This window comes from Xenopus tropicalis, chromosome 6 (genome assembly GCF_000004195.4).
Source record: "Xenopus tropicalis strain Nigerian chromosome 6, UCB_Xtro_10.0, whole genome shotgun sequence".
Classification (NCBI taxonomy): Eukaryota; Metazoa; Chordata; class Amphibia; order Anura; family Pipidae; genus Xenopus; species Xenopus tropicalis.
The window spans coordinates 117379460-117407303 of record NC_030682.2 but is presented as its reverse complement, the minus strand read 5'-3'; the positions used below and the strand labels follow the sequence as shown (position 1 = coordinate 117407303).

General features: G+C 38.8%; 1 protein-coding gene and 1 long non-coding RNA gene across 3 annotated transcripts in view; one reads left to right on the top strand and one right to left on the bottom strand.

Annotated features, from left to right (window-relative positions):
- Window positions 1-24574, bottom strand: part of clvs1 (clavesin 1) — a 38982-nt gene extending 14408 nt beyond the window's left edge. Inside the window, exons 1-4 of one of the 2 annotated variants that reach the window (XM_012964142.3) lie at window positions 24422-24574; window positions 13199-13756; window positions 6567-6741; window positions 103-213 (exon numbers count right to left, since the gene is read on the bottom strand). In XM_012964142.3, the coding sequence (XP_012819596.1) occupies window positions 103-213; window positions 6567-6741; window positions 13199-13587 (675 nt within the window). In that variant the 5' untranslated portion in view covers window positions 13588-13756; window positions 24422-24574. 2 annotated transcript variants of the gene reach the window in all.
- Window positions 13492-16504, top strand: LOC116411598. The gene is made up of 2 exons (XR_004223236.1): window positions 13492-13578; window positions 16285-16504. It is a non-coding gene; the product is annotated as an uncharacterized LOC116411598 (long non-coding RNA).
- Window positions 24575-27844: the final 3270 nt, after the last annotated feature.

The window sequence follows — 27844 nt, the reverse complement described above, 5'->3', positions numbered from 1 at the left end:
CAGCGAAGTGCAGCTCATAATGGGAGACAATCCAGAGCGCATAGCCATTACCGCCATGTAATACGTTCAACAAACAAACAATGTCTTGGTTATTTGTCTTACCCTCTTCCTTGTCTTGTCTTTAAGGAATGGTTTAATTATAGTGTACAAAGCATGGATGTACCAGGGTTGATTGACAAAGTGCACTCCTCCAAAACGAGCTGGGAAGCTGTCCTGTGGGTTGGAAAAAACAGAACTGTTAGAAAACCAAGTGAGAAACAGAACTGCCAGTGCCCCTCTTCCATATAAAATAAATGCCCCAGGTTATTTTGCTGGGGTGAGCAGTGGTTTCATTTTTAAAATGTGCCCAAATGAGCCTTACAGCAGCTTTGGGTAAGCACAGCACCCTACAGCTTCAGTAAATGACTATACTGTGTGTGCACCCAGCTCTAAACCTCTGCAAATGGCATCTGAAAGCAGAAAAATCTGAAAAAATGGTGCCCCTGCGCTCCCCAACCTTGTCCCACTGGCCAGTTTAAAAGGGATATATTGGAAGTTGAAAGTGGATCAATAAAGCATTATGGTTGCATTCTGCAGTTTGCAGGTACATATGCAATAGCAAATAGATTTGGGTTCCCCTTTGGCTATACAGCTGCCTTCCCTGACGGCATTGATTCTGCAGATCCCTGAGCTATAGGCAAAGAATTCTGCAGCTCAGATGGAGCGAGGTGGAGCCCAGTGAGGCACCTTTGTCAGTCACAGTAAGGAAACAAAATGCGCTGAAAGGAGACATCTGCTTTGTGTTCACTGTCAGGTTTTCCTTGTGGCTGTGCTAAAGCGAAGTGGGCTGCCTCCAGCTAAAGCCCATAAGAGGAGGGGTGCAGGGATGTCTGGTTCTATTATGTACCCTCAACAGGCAAATGCTGGAATCAATTTTATGCATTTTCAGGGAGTAGAAGCTTTCTGATTAATTTCATCATCTCACAGTTTAAAGGAAAAGAGAAGTCTAAAAAGAAAAGGTCTCTTGCATGAAAGGGCACGTTGTCATAGTTACGCCGTTGGTGTATATAGTCCTAAGTGGGCTTGGGTCCACCCACCTTGCCCACCCACCAGTGCAGCTGCCTCCCCAAACAGGTCAATCTTGTGAGTTATTCAACAGTCCCTATATCACCAGTGTTGCCTGCACAAGATGCTTGTGTCATTGCTTGCATTTAAATGTTTAACCCATTCCCTACCATTCAGCTATTATATTTGGATCTGCTTTTCTTGTGCCAACTGCAGGCTTACCCTGTGCTCCATGTGTAGACTTTGGGGTATCTCTGGGTCTAATCCGTTGCATGAAAAAGTGTTCTACTATCCTACTATCAAGATTGGAGACATGTCTCATAATGAGCATGCACTTATCTGCCTAAATAAAAAATGTTGGTGTCAAGCTGCTATGGCTTCCAGTGCCCAGCTATGCCATGCCCTTCTGGGCACACAGTTAAAAGAATCCTATTCTATGCACTACTTAGCAGCAACTACTTGTCAAGGCTACTACATTCCAGAAAATACCTTGCCATAGACAACACTGAGAATTGCCTTTGTAGACAAGTAGCTGCTACTAGTAGCTCTGTGTGTCTTTAACCTTAGAAGAATACATGAATTTTAAATTGCACTGGAACATTTTAATGTGGGCAGAATGGGACTGGGATACATTGTGCCTTTACAGCACAAGTTGATGATAATAATCGTCTGCTATCTAGTGATATAGAGTAATGCATCTATATATATAGGTGTATGCTACAAAAGCATGCTCTTACAATAAGCCCCCTGAAGCTTTATCTCCCAGCCACTGGGGTAACTCTTTGCTAAAGGCATTAGAACTGGGCTCCCTGATGCTTTGGAGCTGCACTTTAGGGGTTATGTAAGGTGCAAAGTTTTCTACAGGTCTAGTCAACCAATCAGCAGTTACCATTTACTGGTTATCTGTTTAAAAGCAAACATCTAATTAGTTACTTTGGGTTACTGCTCCTGGGCAAATTTTATGTCATTTACTACATATGCGGATTTGTCTTGCCCAGATTGTAGCTTGCACCTGCCATGGGTTTGGATGTAATTGCTCCACCACTTATTGTGCTCCACCACTTATTGTGCTCCACCACTTATGCCTGTTGCAATGGTAAATGAATACGTCTAGGATTAATTCAATCCTCCCACTGCACATTGCAACATCTACTGGTTGATCCTGATTTACTAAAAAAAGAAGCTAATAAGAATCTGCATGCTTCCCTCTACAAAATTAATTGTAAATTAATTTTTTTTTTTACTGTGCATATTTGTCACTAGAGATAAGGAGACGTGCAAAGTTCAATAGCATTTTTTCTCAACTTACCATTTTTTTTTTACCTACAATGATTCTAATTTAGCATTTTATCTTTAAGGCACATACAGGTATGGGATACATTACCCGGAACCCTTTATCCAGAAAGGCCATCTTTGATAGGCTCCATTCTAGTCTAGTTCACATTTGTAAAAACAATTACCTTTTTCTATGTGTTGATAAAACAGTACCTTGTATTTGATCTTAACTAAAATACAATTAATCCTTATTGGAGGCAAAACATACCTATTGGGTTTATCTAACGTTTGTCTAATGGTTAAATTTTTTTTTAGTAGACTTAAGGTATGAAGACCCAAATTACAGAAAGATCCCTTACCCAGAAAATCCCAGGTCCTGAATATTCTGGTTAACAGGTCTCTTACCTGTACTACAAAATTGGCTTCTGATGCATCAGTCCTGGTGGAAAAGTTGCATCTGTTTCAAAATGAGGGTCAAATTGGGTTGCCATTAATATGTGTGCTTCAAATAGGGAGCACCAGGAATGCTGTATACACAAAATGGAGCCCTGTGCTTATGCTTAAGGCAGAGATACAGGGGCTCCCAGTGGAAAAAACAATGCTTATAAAATACAGAGGCAGAGCGTTACATTTTGGTCTGGGGTGCAACCAATAGAAGGCTATCCATTGGAGAAGCCTTTATAATATAATTAGATATTAATGTAGCAGTTGGTCACTATTCAGGGATTGTAAGCCTCACTAAATCTTCAATAGTGTACGCCATGGCATACTGTGCATTACAGCAAGTGTAATCAGCACATTGGCACTGTTATGGAGCAGCCCGTATAGGGGCAAGCAAGTTAGATTATGGCAATTTCATGGATCCAATTCATCTTCACTTTTACATATTAGTGCCTAGTACTAGTTATAAAATGAAATCAGGCATCTGATTGGTTGGGATGGGTAATTGCACTGGTTCAATTGATCACCTATTTTAGTGGTTTATGAAAAAAGCCCAAGTTCCTAGTTTAGTTATTTTTAATTATAAAAACAACAGGTAAAAAAAAAGAACTAGCCAAAAGCTCCACCGGGGCACGGAATAATGAGAATAACAAACAGGCGTAGTGCTATATAAATAAAGATAATAATAAAAAATGCAATGCTAATCCAGAGAAATTAGAGAGTGAAAAATCCAGTATTTATATGTCTCTGGATACCATTCTCTCTTGTGCATTATAACACTGATGTAGCTACGTGCAGGTCTGTTTATGAGATATAATACCATGTTTTGTTTTTTTTAAATATGTTTTTTAGTATTTAGTATCTCCCTGCTTCTTTCAACTGCGCCTGCTGTTTGTTTCTTCTACTGAAACGTTAGCACATTATATCGGCAAGGACATAAATGCGAAGCAATGTTCTGTATGAGCGAATCAAAAGAACAAGAACCAAACCCCAGCAACCAAGCCACCAATCATTATAGTGGTAACTAAGTGTTGAGCAAATGATGCCTATAAAATGCAAATCCAAGGCAGTAAAAAACAGCAGTGTGTAAAATGTAAGCACCGTTCTATCTGACACAATGTTCCAGCTGTAAAACTCTATTTATGGAGAATTGAGAAGAATGGGCAGATTTATCATACATCCTCTCTTTTATAACATAGTTGCTGCTTGTAAATAAACGTCCAGTCCTAATTTATGTTTATGTTTCTTTTAAGTAATAGAAATACTAATTTGTAAATTGCCATAGACTTGCATTGCTATTAATGCAACACTCACTCTCCTACGACTTCACAAATTAGCAAGTAGGTAGTATTCTGCGCTGCCTGGCAAGCTGACAGCCCATAGGAAACAACTAAAGTCGGCTTCTGTTGGCTCTGACAAAAAAATCGCATTGCAAAAATAGGGAAAATGCCAGGGATGTCCAATCTAACTATCGATAAATCAGCAGCTTAAACTAAACTAATCAATAAAATAAATATAGGCCTTGTCTATTTTTATTTTTTCAACATTTAGTATGTTATAGAATGGCATATTCTTAGCAGTTTGTCAACTGGTCTTTATTTTTTTAGTTCTTGATATATTTGCCTTGTTCTTTTTACTCTTTCCAGTTTTCAAATGGGGGTCACTAACCCAAACAGCCAAAAACTAGTGCTCTGTGAGGCTACAATTGTATTTATTTACTTTTTATTATTATTATTATTATTATTATTATTATTACTTACCTTTCTATGTAGGCTCTCCTCTATTCATATTCCTGTCTATATTTCAAAACCACTGCCTGTTGTCAGGTTAAATTGGACCCTAGCAAGCAGATTACTGCTGAAATTCCAAACTGAAGAACTGCTGAACAAAAAGCTAAATCATGCAAAAACCACAATAACACAACCTGAAGACCAATTACAGGGTCTATTGGTCAACATATATTCAATAAACAGGATCTGATAATGTGCCCTGCCTATTTTTTATATTTATATTTAAGTTGAAATTGTGGCTTATACAGTATACAGTACCCAAATGGTGGGTATGAGAAGTAGCAAACTGCTGGTATTGAACAGTTACATTGAGAACATGAATTGATGATATACAATTGTTACATTTCTAAACTCAACAAATATAATTTTTTTTTATTTTTCTAACTTTTAGAACTGTGTAAATTTTCCGCTACTTTTCGTAAATTTTTTCTTTAACTTTTTCGTACTTTGCGACAATTTGTGTGGCAAAATCGTATTTATCGCAACAAGTACGAAAGTTTGGGAATTCATTCAAGCTTCAGTATCGTGACTTTCCTTTGGCTAGGTTGGAGCTGCAGAGTGGCGCTGAGTCCTTTGGAAAGCTTCCCACATCATGCATTGAAGTGTCAAAGTCAGAAAGGGTACATTGTCAGGGGTAGGGGGTAAGCCACTAAAGGCTTTGTATGTATGTATGTATATCTTTATATATATAGCGCTACTTATGTACGCAGCGCTGTACAGTAGAATACATTCATATAAACAGGGGGTTATTAAGATAATAGATAAATACAAAGTATTACAATAAGCACAAATAAATAAAAGATACAATTGTAATAAGAAAAGAGCCAAACACACAGGAGGATGGAGGTCCCTGCCCCGTAGAGCTTACAATCTATATGGGAGGGTAACTTACAGACACAAATAGGCAAATATAAGTGCTGCAGGTCACAGTGGGTGACACTACAATATAAGTGCTAGTTTCCAGATCAGGTGCTGGGCGAGTGCTCCAAAAGGTAGTCTTTTAGTTTGGTTTTAAAAAGACTGAGGGAGGATTCTCTCCGGAGGAAATCGGGGAGGGCATTCCAAATGTAAGGGGCAGCAAGGCAGAAAGGTTTAAGGCGGGAAACAGCAGTAGTAGTGGGGGGCGTAACCAAACAATTGCTCTGCGAGGAACGAAGGAGTCGGCCAGGAACGTACGGAGACACAAGGGAGGAGATGTAGTGAGGAGCAGAGGAATGGAGGGCTTTGAAGGTTAAGAGAAGGAGTTTGTAACATATTCTTTGTTTGGTAGGAAGCCACGAAAAGGACTTTAGCAGGGGAAGGGCCTGAACTCTCTTTGGATGAGAGGAGGAGAATTCTGGCAGCTGTGTTTAATATAGACTGTAGGGGGGAAAGATGGGAGTTAGGGAGGCCGGTTAGAAGATCTGTGTGTGAGCATGAGAAGCAGAGAGAGAGGATGTACAGAAGTGTTGTGCATTGTATAGCTATCATTTCTGAGTCGGCAACCAGTGCCCGGTCTGTAGCCTGCCGCCCCGCAAGAAGTTGTTTGCTAATAGAGTGTGTCTGGTTCATTGGCAGCTGTGTGAAGAGGCCTGCTTCTTGTAGTAACGGCCATGCACATGCGTTTGACAGTAATGAGTGCCTGTCAGGCACGGGGAGCCCCATTACACATTTATAAGGTGGTGCAGTAAGATGCAGACAGTAAGTAGTAGGGCTATGGAAAAATACCAACCTATCTGTTTTATTTCTACCTTATTAATAAAACTGACTTCAAGTATAATTTCTGCCAGCCAACCAGCAACTCTCTCTATTAGACCAAAATAAATAATTTGTTGTCATATATTTCCCAAATACAAGAAATTATATTTGTGTCGTTGTAAAGCAAAATAACAAATGGCTTCAAGATCAACACATCAGTTATGGGACAGAGAAAGAGTCATCTGAAGTAAAGTCAAAACAAGTGAAAACGTATTATTCCACACAGTGGTGATGTATAATATCATGCCTTCCCATTAACCCAAAATGCATTACCCTTACCTGTAAACCCTCGATGGCTAGTCGGAGGATTGATGGGGTAAGTTTGGAAGCTTGCTTGAAAGAAAAATTGCTCCAGTCTATAATCAGAATAAATCCATTGATCTGTAGCTCCTGGTCTTCAATGAGAACTTCCAGAGATAAGAGAATTGCTCTCAAGATGTCCACAAAGGAGTTTCTTTAAGAAAAAAATCAACATAGTAAATTAAACTTAACTGGATGAATTTTTGTATTTAAAATGATTAATGGGATACTCAGATCAACCATACAGGGACCACCATAGTTAGAGCTCAGGGAGATAGCTAATTTATATTATGCAGCCACCATAGTGACTTATGCTAGTTTAACTGCCCTGAACTATTAATGTGCTGGATTGGTAGTTGGAACTTGAGCCTTCTAGGAGTTACACAGTGTGTACAGTGGATCTGGACTGAGGATTTCCGATCAGCCTCTGTGACAGCTGTAGTTTTCTACCCTGTGACAATTTACTAATTGTGCAAGGTCGAAATGAAAAAAATTAGCAAAATGTGCATGTATTTGTTTTGTCAAAGAACCACCTAGCACCACCACCTGTGCCTCCACTAACACCAATAATCTTCTTATTTTTGACAGGTAACAAAATTAGGCCATTACAGGTGTGGGGCCTGTTATTCAGACTGCTGGGGACATTGGGGGTTCCGGATAGGGGGTTTTTCTGTAATTTGGATCTCCATACCTTAAGGCTGCCAAAATATCATTTAAATGTAGTTAAATCCAATTGGATTGTTTTGCCTCTTATAAGGACGAATTATATCTTAGTTGGGAACAAGTACAGAGAAAAATAATATTATTTTTTATAAATGTTAGTTGTTGATTAAAATGGAGTCTATGGGAGATAATTTTGAGCTTTCTGGATAATGGGTTTCCAGATAACAGATCCCATACCTGTACTGGACAGATATGCACTGATGCGGGTCAGGGGGGTATGGAAGGCCTTTTCAGGGCAACTGCCTTTTATCTTTTGTTCTCATTTAATTCTGGCATGACCTTTAATAAATAGCGCAGCCACTGCCTTTACAACAGGGAAGCATGCTGTTGTAATCACATGGCTTTACACAAAGGTATTTCATTTTATGCCGATTTTAATTCAAACCCCCCCCCCAACACACACATTTTTATTTTTTTCCAGCAAAGTGAAAATTAGTTCATACTAGGAATCATTTTTACAAATGCAAAGCTAAAATACACTCACACATCTCCATGTATTTTACCCACAGTGCAGGTTCTTGTCCCAGAATTCCACAGTAATAGTGGGCTCCAGCTAAATGGGTTGCGTAACAAGTCGCACAAGGTGCTGTGTTTCTTGGTACATACTACACCTTGCATTATTTCTGGTGTGATTCATTGAATACAAATCAGTTGTGTGGGTAAGGGGTTAACACACAGGGCCCTGGAAATACATTCTTCTCAATGCAGCAGAGAATTCCAGGGCTCCTCTGCTTCCAGTCACTATGTGCTGTAATTCCTCCAAGCCCGCTGAACTGGAATCCTGGAGCACATCTAAATGCAAGTAAGTATCCTTTCAAAAAGCACTTATATACATGCACTTTGTTATTGTAATTTATGTGCTGTCATTATGTTTATAAATGAGCCCAGACGTTACTGCAGATAGTATTATTGAGTAAGAAAGGCTATTTTGAATACCTGAACTCTAATATTAATGTTTTATTCTCAAGTCTATAAATAACCATGTTTTCAGTAGCATTGATTAAAGGGAAACTATAGCCATTAACACTGCAAATTTCTATACATACATGACAGCCCATAGATAAAACACTGCTTCTTATGTCCTGTACTGAAATGCCAGCATTTTAAGTACAGTTGTCTCTTATGAGGCACTGTGCTCACACATAACCAAGGGCACACATACATGTTGGGTCACATCAGCCAATTAATGGACTGAATTCTTTTTCTCCCACTCTACTTCCTGTTAGCTGCATTATTTCCTGTCAAGTGATCTCTGAGGGAGCACACAGCCCGTCACAAAATGGTGCCTCAAGGAAAAGATGTAAAGTGGTAATATTTACTGTATATAGGGTTGCCACCTGGCCAGTAAAATGATGCTTGATCCCAATGTTATTAATATGGTAAAAAGATAAACATATTGGAAGGCCAATATTTTTTCTAGGTGGCAACCATATATGTATATGCTGTAGGGTTGCCACCTGTTTATTTCTGACCCAGACAGCCTGGATTTCAGGAGGGCTATCTGGGCCAAAACTGCCTACCTGTTTTTCCCAATTAGGACACAGGACAGGACTCTCCAAAATTCCAAAAGTTTTCACCCAGAACATATATTTCTCCTTTGATTCTATTTCCTTCAGTTTCATACATTATTGGAATAACAAACTGCTGTGGCTGCAGCTGCAAATATGAATTATATGTACTGGGTAGGTTGGCATGGCTCTCTTTGGATTCACTAGGCTGCAGGAAACAATGAAGTACTGCGCTGGTTTTATCCTGAATGGAATATCAATGTAAAAACTCACAAAGCAGGAAAACCATGTCAATAGTGATGTATGAATTTAGGTTTTGCCTTTGAGTGTATAGTGTTTGTCTTCACCTGCATAATGCATTCCATGCTCTGCTCAACTGACGCAACTATAAATTACATGTACTGTGATCTGAAAGCAAACAAACTCCAGTTGTAAAGCTATTGCATTCCATGCCTACGATTTATTAGACAGAAGTCCCTGTATAATATTAGATTTGGTCTCATAATTCAAGACAGGAAAGAAATCATCACTGCTTACAAATAAACACAGAGATCTTGAAAATAAGACTTGTGTCCTTCCGGCTTCAGGTTTTGTCACAGTCACAGTATGAGCATACAACCGCCAGTAACTTTCTATCAGCTCTTACCAGCAGCTCGGATGCTGTGTGCATACAAACAAATAGCTAGATTAACATTATGTTCTAATTGTATCAAGTTCTAATGAATCGCCATGTAGCTGCATAGCTGGCATAACTCCTGCCTACCCACAGACTTCTTCTTATCAGCCAGGAGAACAACTGCTTGCTCAGATACCGAGACTTTTTTACTGACCAGTTAATATCTTATTGACCAGTTATAGATTCTGAAGCCTCTAAAAGCAAGAATACCTTTGTATGTGTGTGACGCTACTAGCTGCTAACAGGATTCTATATGGAGTTATAATATGCTCTATTCAGTAACCAGCATGGAAGAATCTTATACACATATTCCTAATCCTAAAATAAGATTTTAAATAGTTCCCGCTGTGCATAATATATAACTATGTCAACATAATTACTAAAACATCACATTGACTGCTTAGTGCAAGCGTGTACTCGTGGCCAGGGCCAGAACTAGGGGGCACATTTACTAACCCACGAACGGGCCGAATGCGTCCGATTGCGTTTTTTTCGTAATGATCGGTAATTTTGCGATTTTTTCGGCGTCTTTACGATTTTTGCGTAAAAACGCGAGTTTTTCGGCGTCTTTACGATTTTTTTTACGAGTTTTTCGTAGCCATTACGAAAGTTGCGCAAAGTCGCGATTTTTTCGTAGCGTTAAAACTTGCGTGAAACGTCGCGCCTTTTAAGTTTTAACGCTACGAAAAAGGCGCGACTTTGCGCGCAAGTGTTAACGCTATGAAAAAATCGCGACTTTGCGCAACTTTCATAATGGCTACGAAAAACTTGCGTTTTTACGCAAAAATCGTAAAGACGCCGAAAAAATCGCAAAAAATACGAAAAAGTCGCAAAATGTTCGTTTCCAATCGGAATTTTTCCAATTCGGATTCAAAATCGTGTCTTAGTAAATCAGCCCCCAGGTGTAGGCAAGAGAGGCACCTGCCTAGGGCGCAATGTTGGTGGGGGGGCAGGCAGGTACCTCTTCTTTCACCTACCACTATTTTTGGGCCATTTTCCCCTGCTGCAGTAACCCCGCCAGTGGCCCCAGCAACCCCGACGCCCTGTGTGCGCTAATCGTGGTCTCGCTTGCACATGTAAACGTGCACACAGAGGGGAAGGGAGAACAGGCCAAGCCGACCAGGTTACCTAGGGTGCCCAGCCGGCTTGGCCGGCACTGCTTGTGGATAACTGTCCTCTGCAGTCTGGGTGCAGCCCATTCATCATGAAGTATATAAAAAGAAGAAAGATCTGAATTTTACAGGCCTAAACATGAGCACAAAAAATGATTTATGGAAAGGTCCAGTGTTTCAGCTGGACAACCCAGAACAAGGCTGCTAGTCCAGCCAAAGTATTAGTCCTTTCGATTTTTTGTAAATCCTTTGAAGTGTAGATCTGTGGATTTTGGATTTTTGGAATTTTGGATCTTTGGATTTGGACTTCCTGAAGTTCCATATTCTTTACCCAGATGTTTATGTTTTGCAGTGACTACATATGCCCAGTGATGTGGATGGCAAAGGGGTTTCATTTATGAAACTTTTACCAAGCTAAATAAAGATGCAGGTATGGGTTCTGTTATCCGGAAATCTGTTATCCAGAAAGCTCCAAATTTCAGGAAGGCTATCAGAAAGTTCTGAATTATGAGGAGACTCATATGAGGAGGTATGGTGATCCAATGTGTTTTCCCCAATGGGTGAAAATCATTATCTTGTGAGCTTGTTAAATTTCAGCAGGATGTACTGTTACACTCCCCATTTCCTACTAAGGAAAATGCAATCCCGTATCTTTGTACAGAACAGAAATGTATAAGGCTAGAGGAAATAGATTTTGACTATCACAATAATTAGTAAAGGAGGCTGAGAAAGTATTAGGGTAGCTGGCCATTTATTTAAAGATTTGCTTGTATGGCAAGGTCATCAAAACGGAGGAACTTTTGCCAATTAGGACAAACCAGGCTGACTGGGGTTCAAGGATCAGATCATGTTGCAGGCCTATGGGGACTAGGGTTACTACTTTTTCTAAAAAAAATACAGACCTTTCTATATTGTAATCTTTCTGCCCCATTAATAAAATTGGCAGCAAGCATCATTTTTACTGGCAAAGTGGCAACCTCTACATGGACCCATCAGATGAAGACAGCATCACTATGAATGGGATTTTTTATGTATATGATATATAACTGCCTGATTGTTGTCTATATAGCGGTCAGAAAGATGATTTTGCGCGCCAAATGCATAGGCCAATAAGCTGCTGACAGCGTTTACTGGCCCATATAAGAGCAGCTTAAGTCACCCAGTGGGGCCCTATATGATTTAGCTAGTTCCATTTAGAGATTAACAGATTGTGAGTATCTACCGTCTACCGGAAGAGAACCAGTTGCACTGTTGACAGTTATTGGCAGTATGTGGAAATAATAATGCTTCTCATTATTGAACACTGCATTTATGTTATATGTATATATATATATATATATATATATATATATATATATATATACTGCTCGTGATCACAAAAAATATTTTGCTTTCTACTAAAGGGGCCCCAAGAAAGCATTTTCTGCTTATTTCTGGTTATGCTTTTTAGCTCATTTGGTGCTGTCTGACCAGTTTTCAACCAAACTAGCCAACATCTGCCCATGTGTTGGGTCCAAACAATCTGATTTCCTTTAAAAATCAGTTCAGAAGCAGAAATGTTGCTAAATCCATATGGACCATTGCTGCAGAAATGCGACCCAGATGTGGGACTGCAAAGATTTGTAGTTAAACATCTGGCGGCTGCATTTCTTTACTCTGCTGTTTTGTTAGACTGTTTTAAGATTATTGAAAAGATTATTCTCAGGGTTTAGTGGAAACATGTAGGAACATTAAGATTAGGGTGGAACAGAAAATCTTACTCTCAGTTAGCAAGGTGTGCAGCCCACGTAACTGCTTCACCTGATTGCCCACTTCAGACACAATAGACATTCAGACATTTACCATGTTGCATGTTAGTATGAAAGCTTTAAATCTGGCACGCATTAGGCTCTGAGTGTTCAGGTATGGAATCCCTTATCTGAAAACCCGTTATCCAGTAAACTCTAAGTTATAGGAAAGGTTAGGTACTATAGAGTCCATTTGCAGCAAATAATTCAAACGTTTAAAAATGATTTCTTTTTTCTGTAACATGTACATTGTACTTGATTGTAACTGAGTTGCATGGATCCACATTGGCAGCAAACAATTCTATTGGGTTTAATTCTTCATCTTAAATGATTTTTTAGCAGATTTAGGGTTTTGGCACAAGAGACGGATTAGTTGCCTGCGACAAATCTCCCTTGTTGCAGGCGACTAATCTCCCCGATATGACATCCCACCGGCGAAAATGTAAATCGCCGGTGAAATGGCATACGCGGTGGCACGATTGCCGAAGTTGCAGATTTCTGCAAATCGCCACGCCGCGTATGCCATCCCACCGGCGATTTACATTTTCGCCGGTGGGATGTCATATCGGGGAGATTAGTCACCCACAACAAGGGAGATTTGTTGCGGGCGACTAATCTCCCTCGTGTGCCACAGCCCTTAAGGTATTGTGATCCGAATTACTAAAATCTCCCTAATCCCCAGGTCCCAAGCATTCCAGATAATAGATCCTATACCTGCAACAGCAATGCAACCAGCACTCTGGCACAGAAAGGATCATAATTGCCAGTTAAAATGAAGTAAAGAATAGATTCTATCTACATTTACCTACTCTGATCCCAGTTGGCTGCAAACAGCAGAAGGATCTTTCGCCCATAGTGGTCACGATTTTCAAGCACACCAGGAAATCCATCCATAAGAGCTCGTTTAATCCCTGGATCATCTGCTTTGAGATTTTTGAACATGTCCAAATTAAGTTGGCGATACTGGAAGTACTGGGCAAGAAGTCTAAAAGCTTCCATTTGATTGAATTTCCTGGCTCGAAGAAATCTTAAAATGAAGGCGTCATCGGTCCTTAAAAATCCAATATCTGGTCTGGTGATTATCATGTCCCGTACTTGTTGGATATCTTGATGTAACGTGTCTGGGTTTTCATTTAGCTCCAAGCGGGATTTCTCTATTGTCTCTGGACTAAGTCCAGCATGCAGGTGAGTCATCTTTAAATCCTCTAAAGATTGTACTTATGTATCATAAACGCTGATCCCATCCAATGAGATTCCAGAGAATGTCCTACAGGATCCCAGTTACTTGTAGACATAGGCCAGAAACAAATCAACTCTGACTTCCAGGAGATACAGGAATGATGTTCTTTCACAGGAGCTAAATCTTAAAAACAGAACATAAATAACATATTAATGTTTAAACCTTGGCAATATTTGTAAATAACAAACCATTAACAATCACTGCCTCCCTAACATATCTGTGGTCTGCAAGGAGTGTTCTTCTTTACCTACAATGTGGTGTGAAGGCAGAGGTTTTTGTATCTAATAACACAATTCTATTGCACGTATGTGTACATAACAAACTGAGATGCAATGTATTTTTTGCATTAAATTGATAAAAATGGGGAAAAAGAAAGAAGACACTGACCTATGAAAATCATTCTATTTCCAAATATTGTAGCAGAAACCCTTCAAAAGAAACCTGCTGAGCTTGCCGACCCTACCATAGATTTGCTTAAATACAACCCCTGCCTCAAAATTTTCTAATAGAAAAATCTAATTTTATTACAGATATGGGTTCCATTATCCGAAAAAACGATATCCAAAAAGCTCTGAAACAGAAGATTGCAATTTCCCATAGAACCTTCCTAAACAATTTATGGTTAACTAAGCATACAGCTTAAGGAATGGTGCTCTACATTACAGAAAGACCCCCTTATCCAGAAAACCCCAGGTCCCAAGCATTTCACATAGGGATGCACCGAACCCACTTTTTTGGGTTTGGTCGAACATTCAAACCCACCCTGATGGATTGTGGCGAATCCAGAACTGAATCCGAATTCAGGACAGGTCATCCCTAACAAATTCCACATCTGTACCCTTCTCTTTCACAAAGAAAACCAACAGCATCTGAGAAGCATCTATATTATCTGTCAGTGCTATATCCATTTGCAGCAAAAGTGTAAAGATTTATTGTTTTATGATGTAATTTAAATCCCTAATTTCACATAAAAAAGACAAACCCATTTAGCCAACTCTGTCATAACAACTCATTATAAATCCATCTATGCAGGGGGAATAATTAATGTCAAAATTGGAATATACATTTGTCAAGGTTTAATGTATAGACAGCTAATTAAAACTAACGGGTTAATTTTGTTCACCTTCTGCTTGAAAATGCATAACTTAAGTGTCTATTTAGGAATGTAAAGCAATCCTTTGTTCAATGATCACTATACTCTTAGGTGTTAAACAGTGCTTAGTACAGGGGAATGCCAATGCTGACGTACATTTATGGTATCTCAGGGTAAAAGAAAACCTAGAAAACTATCCCTGCTAAGTCAAGAGCCATTTACAACACTATTCATCTGCCATATCCCTGTAATTTAGACTGCATTGTCTTTTTAACACAATATGAAGGCTAAAGCTGGCCATACACGTGGCAATCTGACGATGTTCCATCGGTCACACGAAACATCGTCAGATCCGCCACACACCATTCAGGGCTGAATCGGCAGGTAAGGAGGTAGAAACAATAGGATTTCTACCTCCTTCTGCCGATTCAGCGCTGAAGGGAGATTTTGGTCAGGCGCCTTCTATGGCGCCCGATCAAAATTTTGCAAACTGGTCCGATCAGCGAGTTGGCCGATATCAGCAGCTTCCTGCGATATTGGTCGACTCGCTGATATACCATACACGCACCGAATATCGTACGAAACGAGGTTTCGTACGATATTATCGGTGCGTGTATGGCCACCTTTAGCTAGGGCATAAGGAAGGCTGAGGTCAGCCATAGATATAATGGAAGTTTAGGCATGGCTAGTTCTGAAAGCTAAGCCTATTATGCCTACATAGAAAGTAGTGAGAGAAGCAGAACACAAATATACTACATTTTAGGTAAAGCAACATTTAGTCAGGGCACTATATTTGGTATCTCTTAAAACCATTTAGCACTTAATACGTTGTGTTTCCATTAGAAAAATCCACAGAATAATAAGTGACAATAAAAAATGAATCATGCATTGTGTTTTTTTCCAGATGCCTCATACCATGCCTATGTTATGCCCACTTTAGAAAATGTACATAGTAAGACACCTTGACTTTCAATGACCAATGTAAAAGCACTTGGCATGCAGAGACATACTTTTATACCATTATGAAACTCCTTGGTGAAATTCTACTATCCTTAGAACAAATGTAATACCTCCATGGTCAGTATGCTTGGATTTGTGCCCTGCTGCCTACTGTAGTTCTGAGAGATAATAGCCTGAGGCATGGGGTGCACACTTATTCCAGGCAATTGCTGTACAGGCTTCTGAAGGGAGCAAAGCTATGCTATGTGGGCTACCTGCAATCACTGCATATATGTCCTTGCCTTTCTGTTTTACTATAGCAGGTGCATTATTTCCAATATAAACACCATCTTTCAGTCACACCACCTATAATGGCTAATAACAACTGCCAGGGAATATACAATTGAATACTGTATATATGTGAGTATGGGATCTTATACATGTATGCCTGTTAGAAGAAAGATTGAGCTTAACTTATGATTTAGCCGGAGTGGTTGTAAAAGTGCATTTGTGTTTTTTTTGTTATTGGTCCCTGTTGGTAGAGAATAAAGGGTGTGAACCTAGGCGACAGTTATTGTAAGAGAGTCATTTATCAAAATAATTTAACTGCTATCTACAGGCCACAGAGTCTACCAGAAGCACAAGCAGGAAGAATATCTCACTCCGTGAACTTTATCTCGATTTGAAAAATTCACATGTATTGGACAAGTGCATCCTTGTTAAAAGGGTTTCTGCAGGATCTACAACTGAAACCTAGAGGGGAACTTTACAGACTGATTCATGTTTTATTTATTGAAAACATCAGAGGCGTTCACACTAATAAACAGAGTTGGTAGAAAGCAGTCCATTTATTCTCTCAGATCAGGGTGCTCAAAACTGTTGTGTATAGTATATTTATTAAGATAATTTGTAAAAACGTGCCTTGAAATATGCATGTTATCTGTCAGTATAATGCAATGAGGTTACAGTAGAACACTGCATAAGGATCTCCAAGATCCTAATGCAATAACCTCACTAGCAATAACCCCAGATTTGCAGGGCACCCCTGGATTAGGTGCTTTTATAAGTTGTTCCAACCTCTCTTTTATTTATAGTTGAAGTATATATTTAATAGCAGTTCAAATCAAATACAATATCAACAGTGCATACTGTAGCTCTGGACTTTGTTTATCTAGATCCTAAATTGTTCAATATATTGGAGACTTATGAACTTACATGTGAATCTGTGTGCCACTGTAAGAATATAAGCTGTGTCCATATATGCCCCAGAACAACACAAAAAATGGTATAGCACAGATTTACTGTATTTTAATGCACTTCAGACACCAGAACTTTGCCTCTTCATAAATGTCACTGAATGTACATGACTGGTTGTGTCTCTGGTAGTATATAGTCAATCAGAGGAAAAAACTGGACAGCACCAAGCAGGGGTTAACAGGGTTCCAGAAGAGGTAAATAAGAGGTCCTCACACTGGGACTTGGGAAAAGGAGCATGTGATACTGTCATTACACCTTGAACCAGATTCCATAAGAAAACATTATTTTGTGGTTATCAGATGGAAAAAAACTGGGCAATATTCAAAATGAGAAGAGCAAAGTTTTCTCCTAATTTAGTTTCAGTTTTTACACATAGCCTTCAATAGAGTTTTCATGTGATAAACAGTGAGATACGTATTTCTTGAATTGAATGTGAAAATCCATAACTGAATTAGGAGACAAGCTTTTCTCATGAAATTGAATCTAGCCCTTTGTTTTATTATATGGAAGGGCACAAGTGTTTTTGCACTGTACTCTAAGGGCTGTTATTCTGCAGGACTTGGTGCTCCTGCCCTCCATAAATAAGCCCAAAGGTACTGTAGTGCTGCATACAGAAAAGGGCCTAAGTCTTTACACTCCATTCCGGGAGCTAAAGCATTGCGTCCGTGAGATGCAAATTCCACGAAGGCAGGGTGCAAAGTGCCAAAAATGTCTTCATTATTTATTGAAGGTTTTTCAATTATTTAAAAGCTCTTCAGTACATGTACGTTGCCTGAATGCCCAAACAGATGAAGCAGTACAAATAATAAATCAATAAAAAACACTAGACACCGATCACCCTTCAGGTATCTGGGGTCATTAAACTTCACAACAAATGGCATTTTAAGTCTCATTTCAGGGTGAAGTAGAGCAGCAAAGAAAAAATGTCACACCTCCCAAAAAATCTACAACATACATTTGAATTTAATGGTAAACTTCACATTTCAAAGGTAAGAAAATCTAACACATGTAGGCTTTAACAGAACAGTCACTCAACAGTGACTACATTTGGTTACTCTGTGCCCCTGCTGCCTCTGTACAAATAATAGGAAGCCAGCAGAGCAGACCCCCTCATTATACAGGGTGCCTAGGATAAATAGAAATTACTCTGATTCATTGTAGCTCAGCAGAATTAATTTCATTGACATCCTGCATTCAAGGGAAGGTCTGGTATTCGTATTTATAAATGCGTATCTTCAATCTGCAAGGCATTCACTGCTTATTCAGGCAGCTGCACCCAGCACTAACCACAGGGTAAATGTTGTAAAACAGATTTTCTCATCTGCTTTTAATGGGAAAAAGTGGAGTTCAAGTATTTCTTCTGCAAGGGAAATTCTGTACAACATTTTATCTTTCTGTCTCTTATTATAGAATTTGAAACTATGATGTGGTTACCAGCCCCCAATCACAAACTACTTTGTAGTACAAAGGTCCAAATTAAAACGCTCAGTGCCTGTATCTGATCAAGCAGATGCCTTTCTGTGGGAAATAACATAACTGCAAGTATACTCACACATCAAACACAATAACCTCTGACCATTTCTGCTGTTCCAGACAGGGAAACATAGCTGGACACAATATACCCTTTTACCGACTACTATATTTTTAAAATATAGATGTTGTATCTGACAATGTAAAGGGAAACCAGCCTTGTAATGTGTGAGTTCTTACATCTCATGTGATTTGGCAACCTTTGGGCAAATCTGTCATTGGGCAAATTCGACCACACTAAAGTTTTCATGACTAGACAGACTTTTATTGAAAAGCTTATCATCCAAATTCTGCAGGGTCGGATTGGGGGCCGCCCTAGGGGCCCTGCACCTCCCAAGGTGCCCCCGTTGGCCGCAGAAAATGTGTGAAGATCTAAATTTTGGAAAGATCCTTTATCTGGAAAAACCCAGGTCCCAAGCCTTCTGGAAAACCGGTCCCATACCTGTACCTTTAATAAATGGAATTTTGCATACAACTGCCTGCCAGGGAAATTTGCATCTTGACCCTTTTGTTTGTAAAACAGACCCACACTGATTACCACATGTAAGATTTCATGAGTGTGTGTTTATATGTGTGTGTACACATGTTTTGGGTCATTTTTTATTCCTTTTTTACTCGAAATTTGAAGTTTCTAAAGAAATACATGGGTTGATGAATTACTGTAAGGGGCTGATTTACTAACCCACGAATCCGACCCGAATTGGAAAAGTTCCGACTTGAAAACGAACATTTTGCGACTTTTTCGTATGTTTTGCGATTTTTTCGGATTCTGTACGAATTTTTCGTTACCAATACGATTTTTGAGTAAAAACGCGAGTTTTTCGTATCCATTACGAAAGTTGCGTAAAAAGTTGCGCATTTTTCGTAGCGTTAAAACTTACGCGAAAAATGCGCAACTTTTCGCGTAAGTTTTAACGTGTTACTATTTGTATAACCTTTAGATATAAAATAGTGAAATTGATCCACCAGCCCATGTATTTGTTTATATCATTCCTGTTATACAAGGTTAAAAAAAACAACTGTACCCATAAATGCATAACCCCATTAATGTTTAGAATATTAGACATAACAGAGCATTTCCAATACCATATAAAATCACAAAGATGCAGACCAAAAGCTTCTTTGCAGATCATGGTAGGCCAAGGTGACTTTAAATACTACACATATCTTAGAATATAATTATCAAATATCAACATATTCTGCAGTGCTGAACAATAAATATATACATTGAACATAGAGATCACAAGTCACAGCACCTAGACAGTAACCCATTGCAACCAATCACATGTTAGCTTTAACTGTTCTAACTGCAGCAGCAGGTAAAAATAACGAATCAATGATTGGTTACTGCCTAGGTGCAAACTTGCCACGTGTTGATAAATGAGCACCAAGGAACACCTAACTACTGCCATGTAGTTCATAACAACTAAAGCTCCTGTGCGAGGATGTTGTTGCTTTAAGCTGTAATTTACGTGAAAGCAGTGGCCAAATATTCAATACATTCCTGTTTCCATTAATTTCCCTGCTTGTTATAACACTACTCACACTGATTGCTGAAAGGGCGGAGATGAGAGCCGCTAGCCTTCTCACATACGCTGCCATTCGTTCAGCTGACAATGAACATGTCAAACAAGGGAGGTACATTCTAAAGTGATGAACACTACACGACTACTCATCTGTTTAATCTTCCCCTACATGACGAATGAGATAGCCGTGTTCACTAATTAGTTCTGTAGTGCATTTCCCATTTGCATTCCATCTCCCCCAATCTTGTAGATTCTTGCATTTTGCATGCTGCCATCTGTCACCCAGGAGAACATTTTCATGAATCAATAGGAAAATCCTTTCCAGGCTTATCTCTTTGACAATGCCCAGATAGTAGTCTATTTTGCCATTTTCCCTGTGGGACCTTATCTGGCTCAGTTCATTTGCATGAAAAGGAATACAGAGAAGATTTAATATTCTAACTAATAATTACATGTTCCAGTGAGGAGCAGTGCTAATAGTGAAATAAGCAATTGGGTTTAAGTGGTCTGGATAAGTGGGTTTATAGTAAAGGGGCAAATCAAGCAGTACTGACACACCACTGAAGCATCCTGTAGGTATCCCTCAGTATCTAACATGGGTGCAGCTTTACCACCTTGTGCCCTGTGCAGGTAATGGCATTGTCAGACTGAGCCTAGTAGACTCAACCAGAGAACCTGACATTATGCGCCCACCCACACAACAATTAGATGGAGACAGGGCTGAATGTAATAGGCATATAGTGGAAATAAGGAAGGGCTGCTGGGAATTGTCTTGGCCGAGGCCCACTTGGGCTGAGGACTACCAGGAGACCCTCTACTACTCTGACAGGGCAGTCCATCCTTTATTATACCAAATACACAAGCTGGTCCACATAGCTGAGTGAAAAATGATGCAAAGACATATGTCTTGGTGCTCTATTTAAAAACAGGGTGCAAGTTTTTTATGTTGTGAATGCTGCCTACATACCACAGCCTGCAAATATCAACACTGTAATATGTTAGGTATTATTATAATTATAATAATTATATTATATATAATATATGATTACCCCCATTTTAAGTTTTTCAGGGGACCAGAAACAAATGGTGCAAAATCTGGGAAAATGTGTTATATATTAGTGGGGTTACAAAACAATGGTGTAAAATGCAGGAAAACTTAAAATCAGGGGAATTAAAATTGAGTTTTTACTGTATATATAATATATATTGCCTAGAATATGCTTCATGTGATTACTAAAGTCCTAATATTAAGGCACCAGTATCCCCAACATGTTTTCTGGTGGTACCTTTAGTATTAGTTTGGTCTGTTCGTATACTTAAACAGAGTTCCTTTTGGTGAAATATTAGACATAAGCAAAGCTCCATACAAATAGCAGCCGCCTAACAATCTGTTATATCACAAATGACAATATTCTTTTTGCCTTGTTGGAAATGAGGTATGTGTACTGTTTATGAACACATTAAGTAATGAGGATATAGCCCATCGTGCTTTTGCTTGATGAAAGGTAATACAGAGAAAGTGCACAGAACTGGAAATAACACTCCAGTTGCAACATTTTCACAGTAAAGGTTGAGCTGATTAATAATGCAATAAATGCAATGTATAATAGTATTTGCTATGAGCTCTAAATGTCAATGAACAATCTGCCAAATAGATTGTTTCTTGGAAAACAAATGGCCTTGCAGCAGAAAAAGACACAATCGGCGCACAATCAATCTATATTTACTGTGCTGGAAAAGATGCTGTTTTTGTCCTTTAGAGATGGGCGGATAGTACTTTAGCAATTAAATGGCATATGGAACAGAGTGGGATGCCCATAATGTCTGATAATTAAGAAGATGCTCTAAGTTTTTTGGATCTGAAGGTCTCTTTTCCAGGCAGTATTTCCTTTGGCAAAGCTAATATAATCCAAAACAGCAGAATTCATTGCAGAGAGGAGTGACTTATCTGTCATATGATTGGAATTAACATCCTCTATACTTGGGTTAAATCCAGATGCAATTTAATACAAATGGCTGGGAAAGTTTGCAGATCTACAAGTGCATCTCAAAGCCATGAAATTTGTATTTATTGACTAAATGGCAACAGTATACAACATTACAAAGGGGTAGTAAACCCCCTTTTCAACATATGTTCAATGAATAGGGCTTTAATCAAAAAGTCAAAAGTATGGTAACAGGAGTCTTGGTTGGATCGAACAGAAAGGGACTGACCAATACTGCTTTGAATGTTAAGTGAATTTACAAACAAATGTTCAGTAGATTTGAAAGATGCTAAGAATTAAATTAGCTTTCCTCATGCGTAATTTTATATGTCAGTTTACAACCCCTTTATGTAGTATGGACTGATCTTGCCAAAAAACTGCATCTGTTTACTCCAAATTACTCCAAATTGCCATATTTTCCCATTGTACTCTAGAGATATGGTAATTTGTAGCTTTGCGAATCTGTAACGCACACTGTAACTTTGTTTATACATGACAATATTGTGGGCTACATTACTGGTCTGAGCTTTACTTAGAAAGTGCCAACTGTGTGGTAGCCCTGTACTTAACAATAGCCATAGTGCTTAGCAAGTAAATACAACCTGAGGGCCCAAAACAATTGAGTCTCGGTACCCTATTATATATGTCCAACTAAGTTTCAGTCCCAACTCATTTGGTGTAAGCAAGGTAACACTGTATCCCTGAGCTGATACCTTTCCCAACAGCAGTGGGGCGATTTAGTTCAGTCAGCTGCACCCTCATATTGTTTGTGTATTAATTTGTGAAATGGGCTCCAATAACATAATGTTTCAAAATGGCCTCTCCAAATCACAAAATCTTACTATGTGCAACTGTGATGTGGTTAATCTATTTATCTTGCTAATTCTATGTATTGTTTTGTTTTAGATCAAAATACATAGATGACATTAGGGACAGGTCACCATAAATACACCACATTTACCAACCTGCATCTCTCCATCATTGTTGAAGTACACTTCCTAGCTATCTAGGAATGCTGGGAATTGTAGTTTAATGATAAATAAATGGCTGTTGCTTGGATAAAGCTGAAGCAAAATAAGATATACTTTCTTCCAAACCATCTGTCTTAAAAATAAAACTCTGCCAGAGACTAATATATATATATATATACAGGTATAGAACCCATTATCCAGAATGCTCGGGACCAAGGGTATTCTGGATAAGGGGTCTTTCCGTAATTTGGATCTCCATATCTACTAAAAAATCTATAAAACATTAATTAAACCCAATAGAATTGTTTTGCATCCAATAAGGATTAATTATATCTTAGTTGGGATCAATTACAAGGCACTGTTTTATTATTATAGAGAAAAAGGAAATCAGTTTTAAAATTCTGAATCATTTGATTAAAATGGAGTCTATGGGAGATGAGCTTTCCATAATTCGGAGCTTTCTGGATAACGGGTTTCCAGATAACGGATCCCATACCTGTATTATATTATATATATTATACTATAAGGTTCTTGTATTGTTCTCTCTGCCATGTGTAATTCTCCAGCAGTTTATCCGGGTAGGTGTGTCTTTGTGTTGAGGTTTTGCTATTTGTCCCCTGAAGAATAAAGCCTTGCTTAAATGATCCCTGTGCCGACACTCTCCTATTTACAATAAGATTCTGTAAAAGGCAATGGCTGTTGCCTGTTTAATTCCTCCTTACAGAGACTTTTAAAGAACTAGGAATGATATTCAGCCAATGACAGTGCATAACTGGAAGAGTAAGAATATTATATTTGCTTTTTAGCTTTTTTTCAGTAAAGAAAACCATTTCTTTGTCTGGAATATACATTTGCATTTGGTAGCAGTGTGCAGATATCCTAAGGTATCCATATATGCACACCATGATTACATTTGCAACTGGAAGATATCGCTACCACCAGGCAACTAGCCTAGGGAGAGAAAACTGCTGCCCTCCAGGTGCTGTGAACTAAAGCTCCCAGAATCCCTTCAACAGCAATAATGCTGGGAGCTGCACCAGAGCTGGGGCCCCCGTTTCGATTTCCTGGTCTCAAATCACTATTGCTATCAACTGTTTGAGAGAGAGAGAGAGAGATACATAACAGAGATGCATAACACAAGCAGTAAGGTTTCATAGCATATCATTTGGTGATTGCGCTACATACCAGCTCCAGCAGGATATGATACTGTATATTTTGCACACACAACTCCACTTAGTTAAATATATATCCAAATATATCCCTTTGCTTAACTCTCTCCATGCACCTGCTATTCTGCCTCCCTTTGGTACAGCCCTGTGTGGGCTACAACATGCGGCACATTGCTGAGAGCCCGGCAGCTGATGGAGCCAGTGGAGCCAATGCAGATGGGAGCTGTCCGTGCGCTAGAGTGCTGAAATGCTGCAGCTCCTGCACCCCAGGGATAATGCACACATATGTCCAAATGACATTCAGTAAGGATCACGTACCTGTTACACATTAAATGCTTTCATCTTTCCTAGCATTAGCAGATCTGTCTGCTTCAGCAGAAGCTCTGGCGTGCAGCATTGGGCTCTGTGGGAGAGGTGGAATGGCCAGGAGGCGTTTTCTAAAGAAAAAGAAAAAAAAGGCAGTGAAAGGGTCTTCCGAGCAGAAACTGTCTTGAATACTGCTTAAAATGTAAACCCCACCTCACTACCCTGATTGGTCTGCTTGCTGTGGGGTGTAGCAGAGGTTTAAGCCAGCTGTTCCCTGGGTGCCACGGATTATTACAAACGTCACCATTTGTTTAATATGCAGCTAATTTCCACAAGTCGCCAGTGCAGGGGAGTACAATGAGTAAATACAGATGCACACAGCAATGCTGTTAGTTATTATGGTTTGTAGGGTGAGATTTGTTTTTTCATGTTGTAACTTGGACATGAAACAACTGGAGGGTGAACCCTGCCCTGAAGAGCTTACATTCTTATGAGTGTATTATTCTAGGTAAAAGAAATTTTACTTAGTAGATTAAGAATGTGTTAATGTCCTATATATATTGATAATGGGTGATTGCAGAGGACTTCTTGTTTTTGTGTACAGGTATAGGACCCGTTATCCAGAATGCTCGGGACCAAGGGTATTCCGGATAAGGGGTCTTTCCGTAATTTGGATCTCCATACCTTAAGTCTACTAAAAAATCAATAAAACATTAAATAAACCCAATAGGATTGTTTTGCCTCCAATGAGGATTAATTATATCTTAGTTGGGCTTAACTACAAGGTACTGTTTTATAACTACAGAGAAAAAGGAAATCAGGTTTAAAATTCGGAATTATTTGATTAAAATGGAGTCTATGGGAGACGGGCTTTCCATAATTCGGAGCTTTCTGGATAACGGGTTTCCGGATAAGGGGTCCGATACCTGTATATATATATAATTCTTGTTATATATATATATATATATATATATATATATATATATATATATACAAACACCACACGGATAGGCACTTACGAAAAAAGAGAGATCCATCGCCTGGGTACAGTCCAAAAATAGAGGCATAGATATTCATGGAAAGTCGAACCGCTTCACACAGGACTTATAATCAGCAAAAATATTTATTAAGGCAAAAAAAAAACAAAAATATTTTTTTTCTGATTATAAGTCCTGTGTGAAGCGGTTCGACTTTCCATGAATATATATATATATATATATATATATATACACACACCTATAAGAAGGACCAGCACACCAGGTCACATGAATATCTTCTTTTTATTCACTGTGCGCTGAACTATAGCTCTCACACAGTAATGCGCAACACCTAAAAAGGATAATCAAAAGAGCACACGACTGTCGCAAGTGTCAGTATAAATAACAGCCTTTTTCTATACTGACACTTGTGACAGTCGTGTGCTCTTTTGATTATCCTTTTTAGGTGTTGCGCATTACTGTGTGAGAGCTATAGTTCAGCGTATGTGTCACCCTTTCCCTTTTGTCATGAATCCTGTATTTCCTCCATTCTTTATGCACTTGTATTTTTGTCAATATACTCTTTTCCTCTCTATGTGCCTTTTCTTGATTTTGTTTCAGGGATTGCTGACTCTATTGCCTGTATTATACTTATCTTTATATTCACATTTGCCGTTTTGTGTACACTGGTAGTTTGGGGGGGTGGGTGCTGGCCTGCAACAGAGTGACGTCATTAGTCTAATTTTGGCGCCACATTCTGCTTATCAGGGGGTTTCTTGCGTGTATGTTCACTTTGAGAAAGGCTGAGGTTCCAGCCGAAACGTTAGGTTTTTGTTTGAATAAACTACTCTTTTTTTCTACACTAAGCCCTGTGAGTGCGGCATTCTTCCATTTTTGCTATATATATATATACAGGTATAGGACCTGTTATCCCGAATACTCGGGACCAATAGTATTCCGGATAAGGGGTCTTTCCGTAATTTGGATTTTCATACCTTATTTCTACTAAAAAATCAATAAAACATTAATTAAACCCAATAGGATTGTTCTGCCTCCAATAAGGATTCATCATATCTTAGTTGGGATCAAGTACAAGGTACTGTTTTATTATTAAAGGAAAAAAGAAAACCAGATTTAAAATTCTGAATAATTTGATTAAAATGGAGTCAATGGGAGACAGGCTTTCTGTAATTCGGAGCTTTCGGATAACGGGTTTCCGGATAAGGGATCCCATACCTGTGTATATATATATATATATATATATATATATATATATACAAATGGACAGCACCTTTTCCTTTAAAAGCCACATTGTAATAATAACCATATTAGAAAATATAGAAGAAATAAATGACCAGCACAAAGAGACATTTATTTCTATTGCTTTATTATCACATACACATACAGTACAATTATATACCCAGATTTCACTCAGTTGCATGCAGAGTTTAAATAAATAATAACCATATAAGAAACCATATAAGAAATAAATGACCAGCACAAAGAGACACCCGGAGTAAAACACACAATAATATGTATGCACATTGTTCATGGTTTAAGTACTTTTAATTCAAATGGGCAAAAAAAGGTGCAAAATAGTGTTTTGCGATTAGTGAACTGACATTTTGTTTTACAAGTAAAGGTTAAATGTGTTAACAGGATCTGTCTGGGAAACACACGCTGCCAGGGCATGACAGATGGCAGTGAGAACAATACAAGAAACTCATAGAAAAACAATAGTCCCAGGCAGAGTTTTATGTTTAAGACGGAAGGTTTGGAAGAAAGTACATTTTGTATCAGTTCAATTATAGCCTGAAATGTCTGAACTACAGTGTCCTAGATTGATAGGACTGCTGAGAATTGTAGTTCAACAAAAAGGAGAGACAAAGGTTTGTAAATGTAGTGTATCTAAGGTGAACTATCCCTAATTTCATCTAGGTATGTGGACACTGGAGTTCATGGCACAAACTAATACTCAATTTCAGTATTCACCTCATTGAACTGAATGACACTCTGCTGTAGAGAAAGGTATACACTTGGGCATATAGTGTTATTTCTCTCAGGGTAATAACAGACAAAGGCAATCTCCAGGAAATACCACCGGCACTAAAACAAATTAATCCGGTAGCTGACCAGAAATGCAATGTACCGTGGTTACATGATTTATACATCTTCACACTGACAATGCTAAGGTATTATCTGGAGATCTGTCGCTCATGGGTAGTGTGGATTTCCAACAGCTGCAAATATCTAATGTATTTTTTCTGACACTGATGTGAGCAAAGAAATTTACTAGTACATTTACAATGGGGTACTGAGGCCTCAGGTGGCAGCGCCCCACAACTCACCAGGGACTGCAAAAAGCTGTTCCTGGTTTAAGAGCTGAATTTCTGGTTATTAAAAAAGATAGCCCCCCTTTGCCACTGGAAATGCAAGCATGGGGGGAGGGGCAACATCG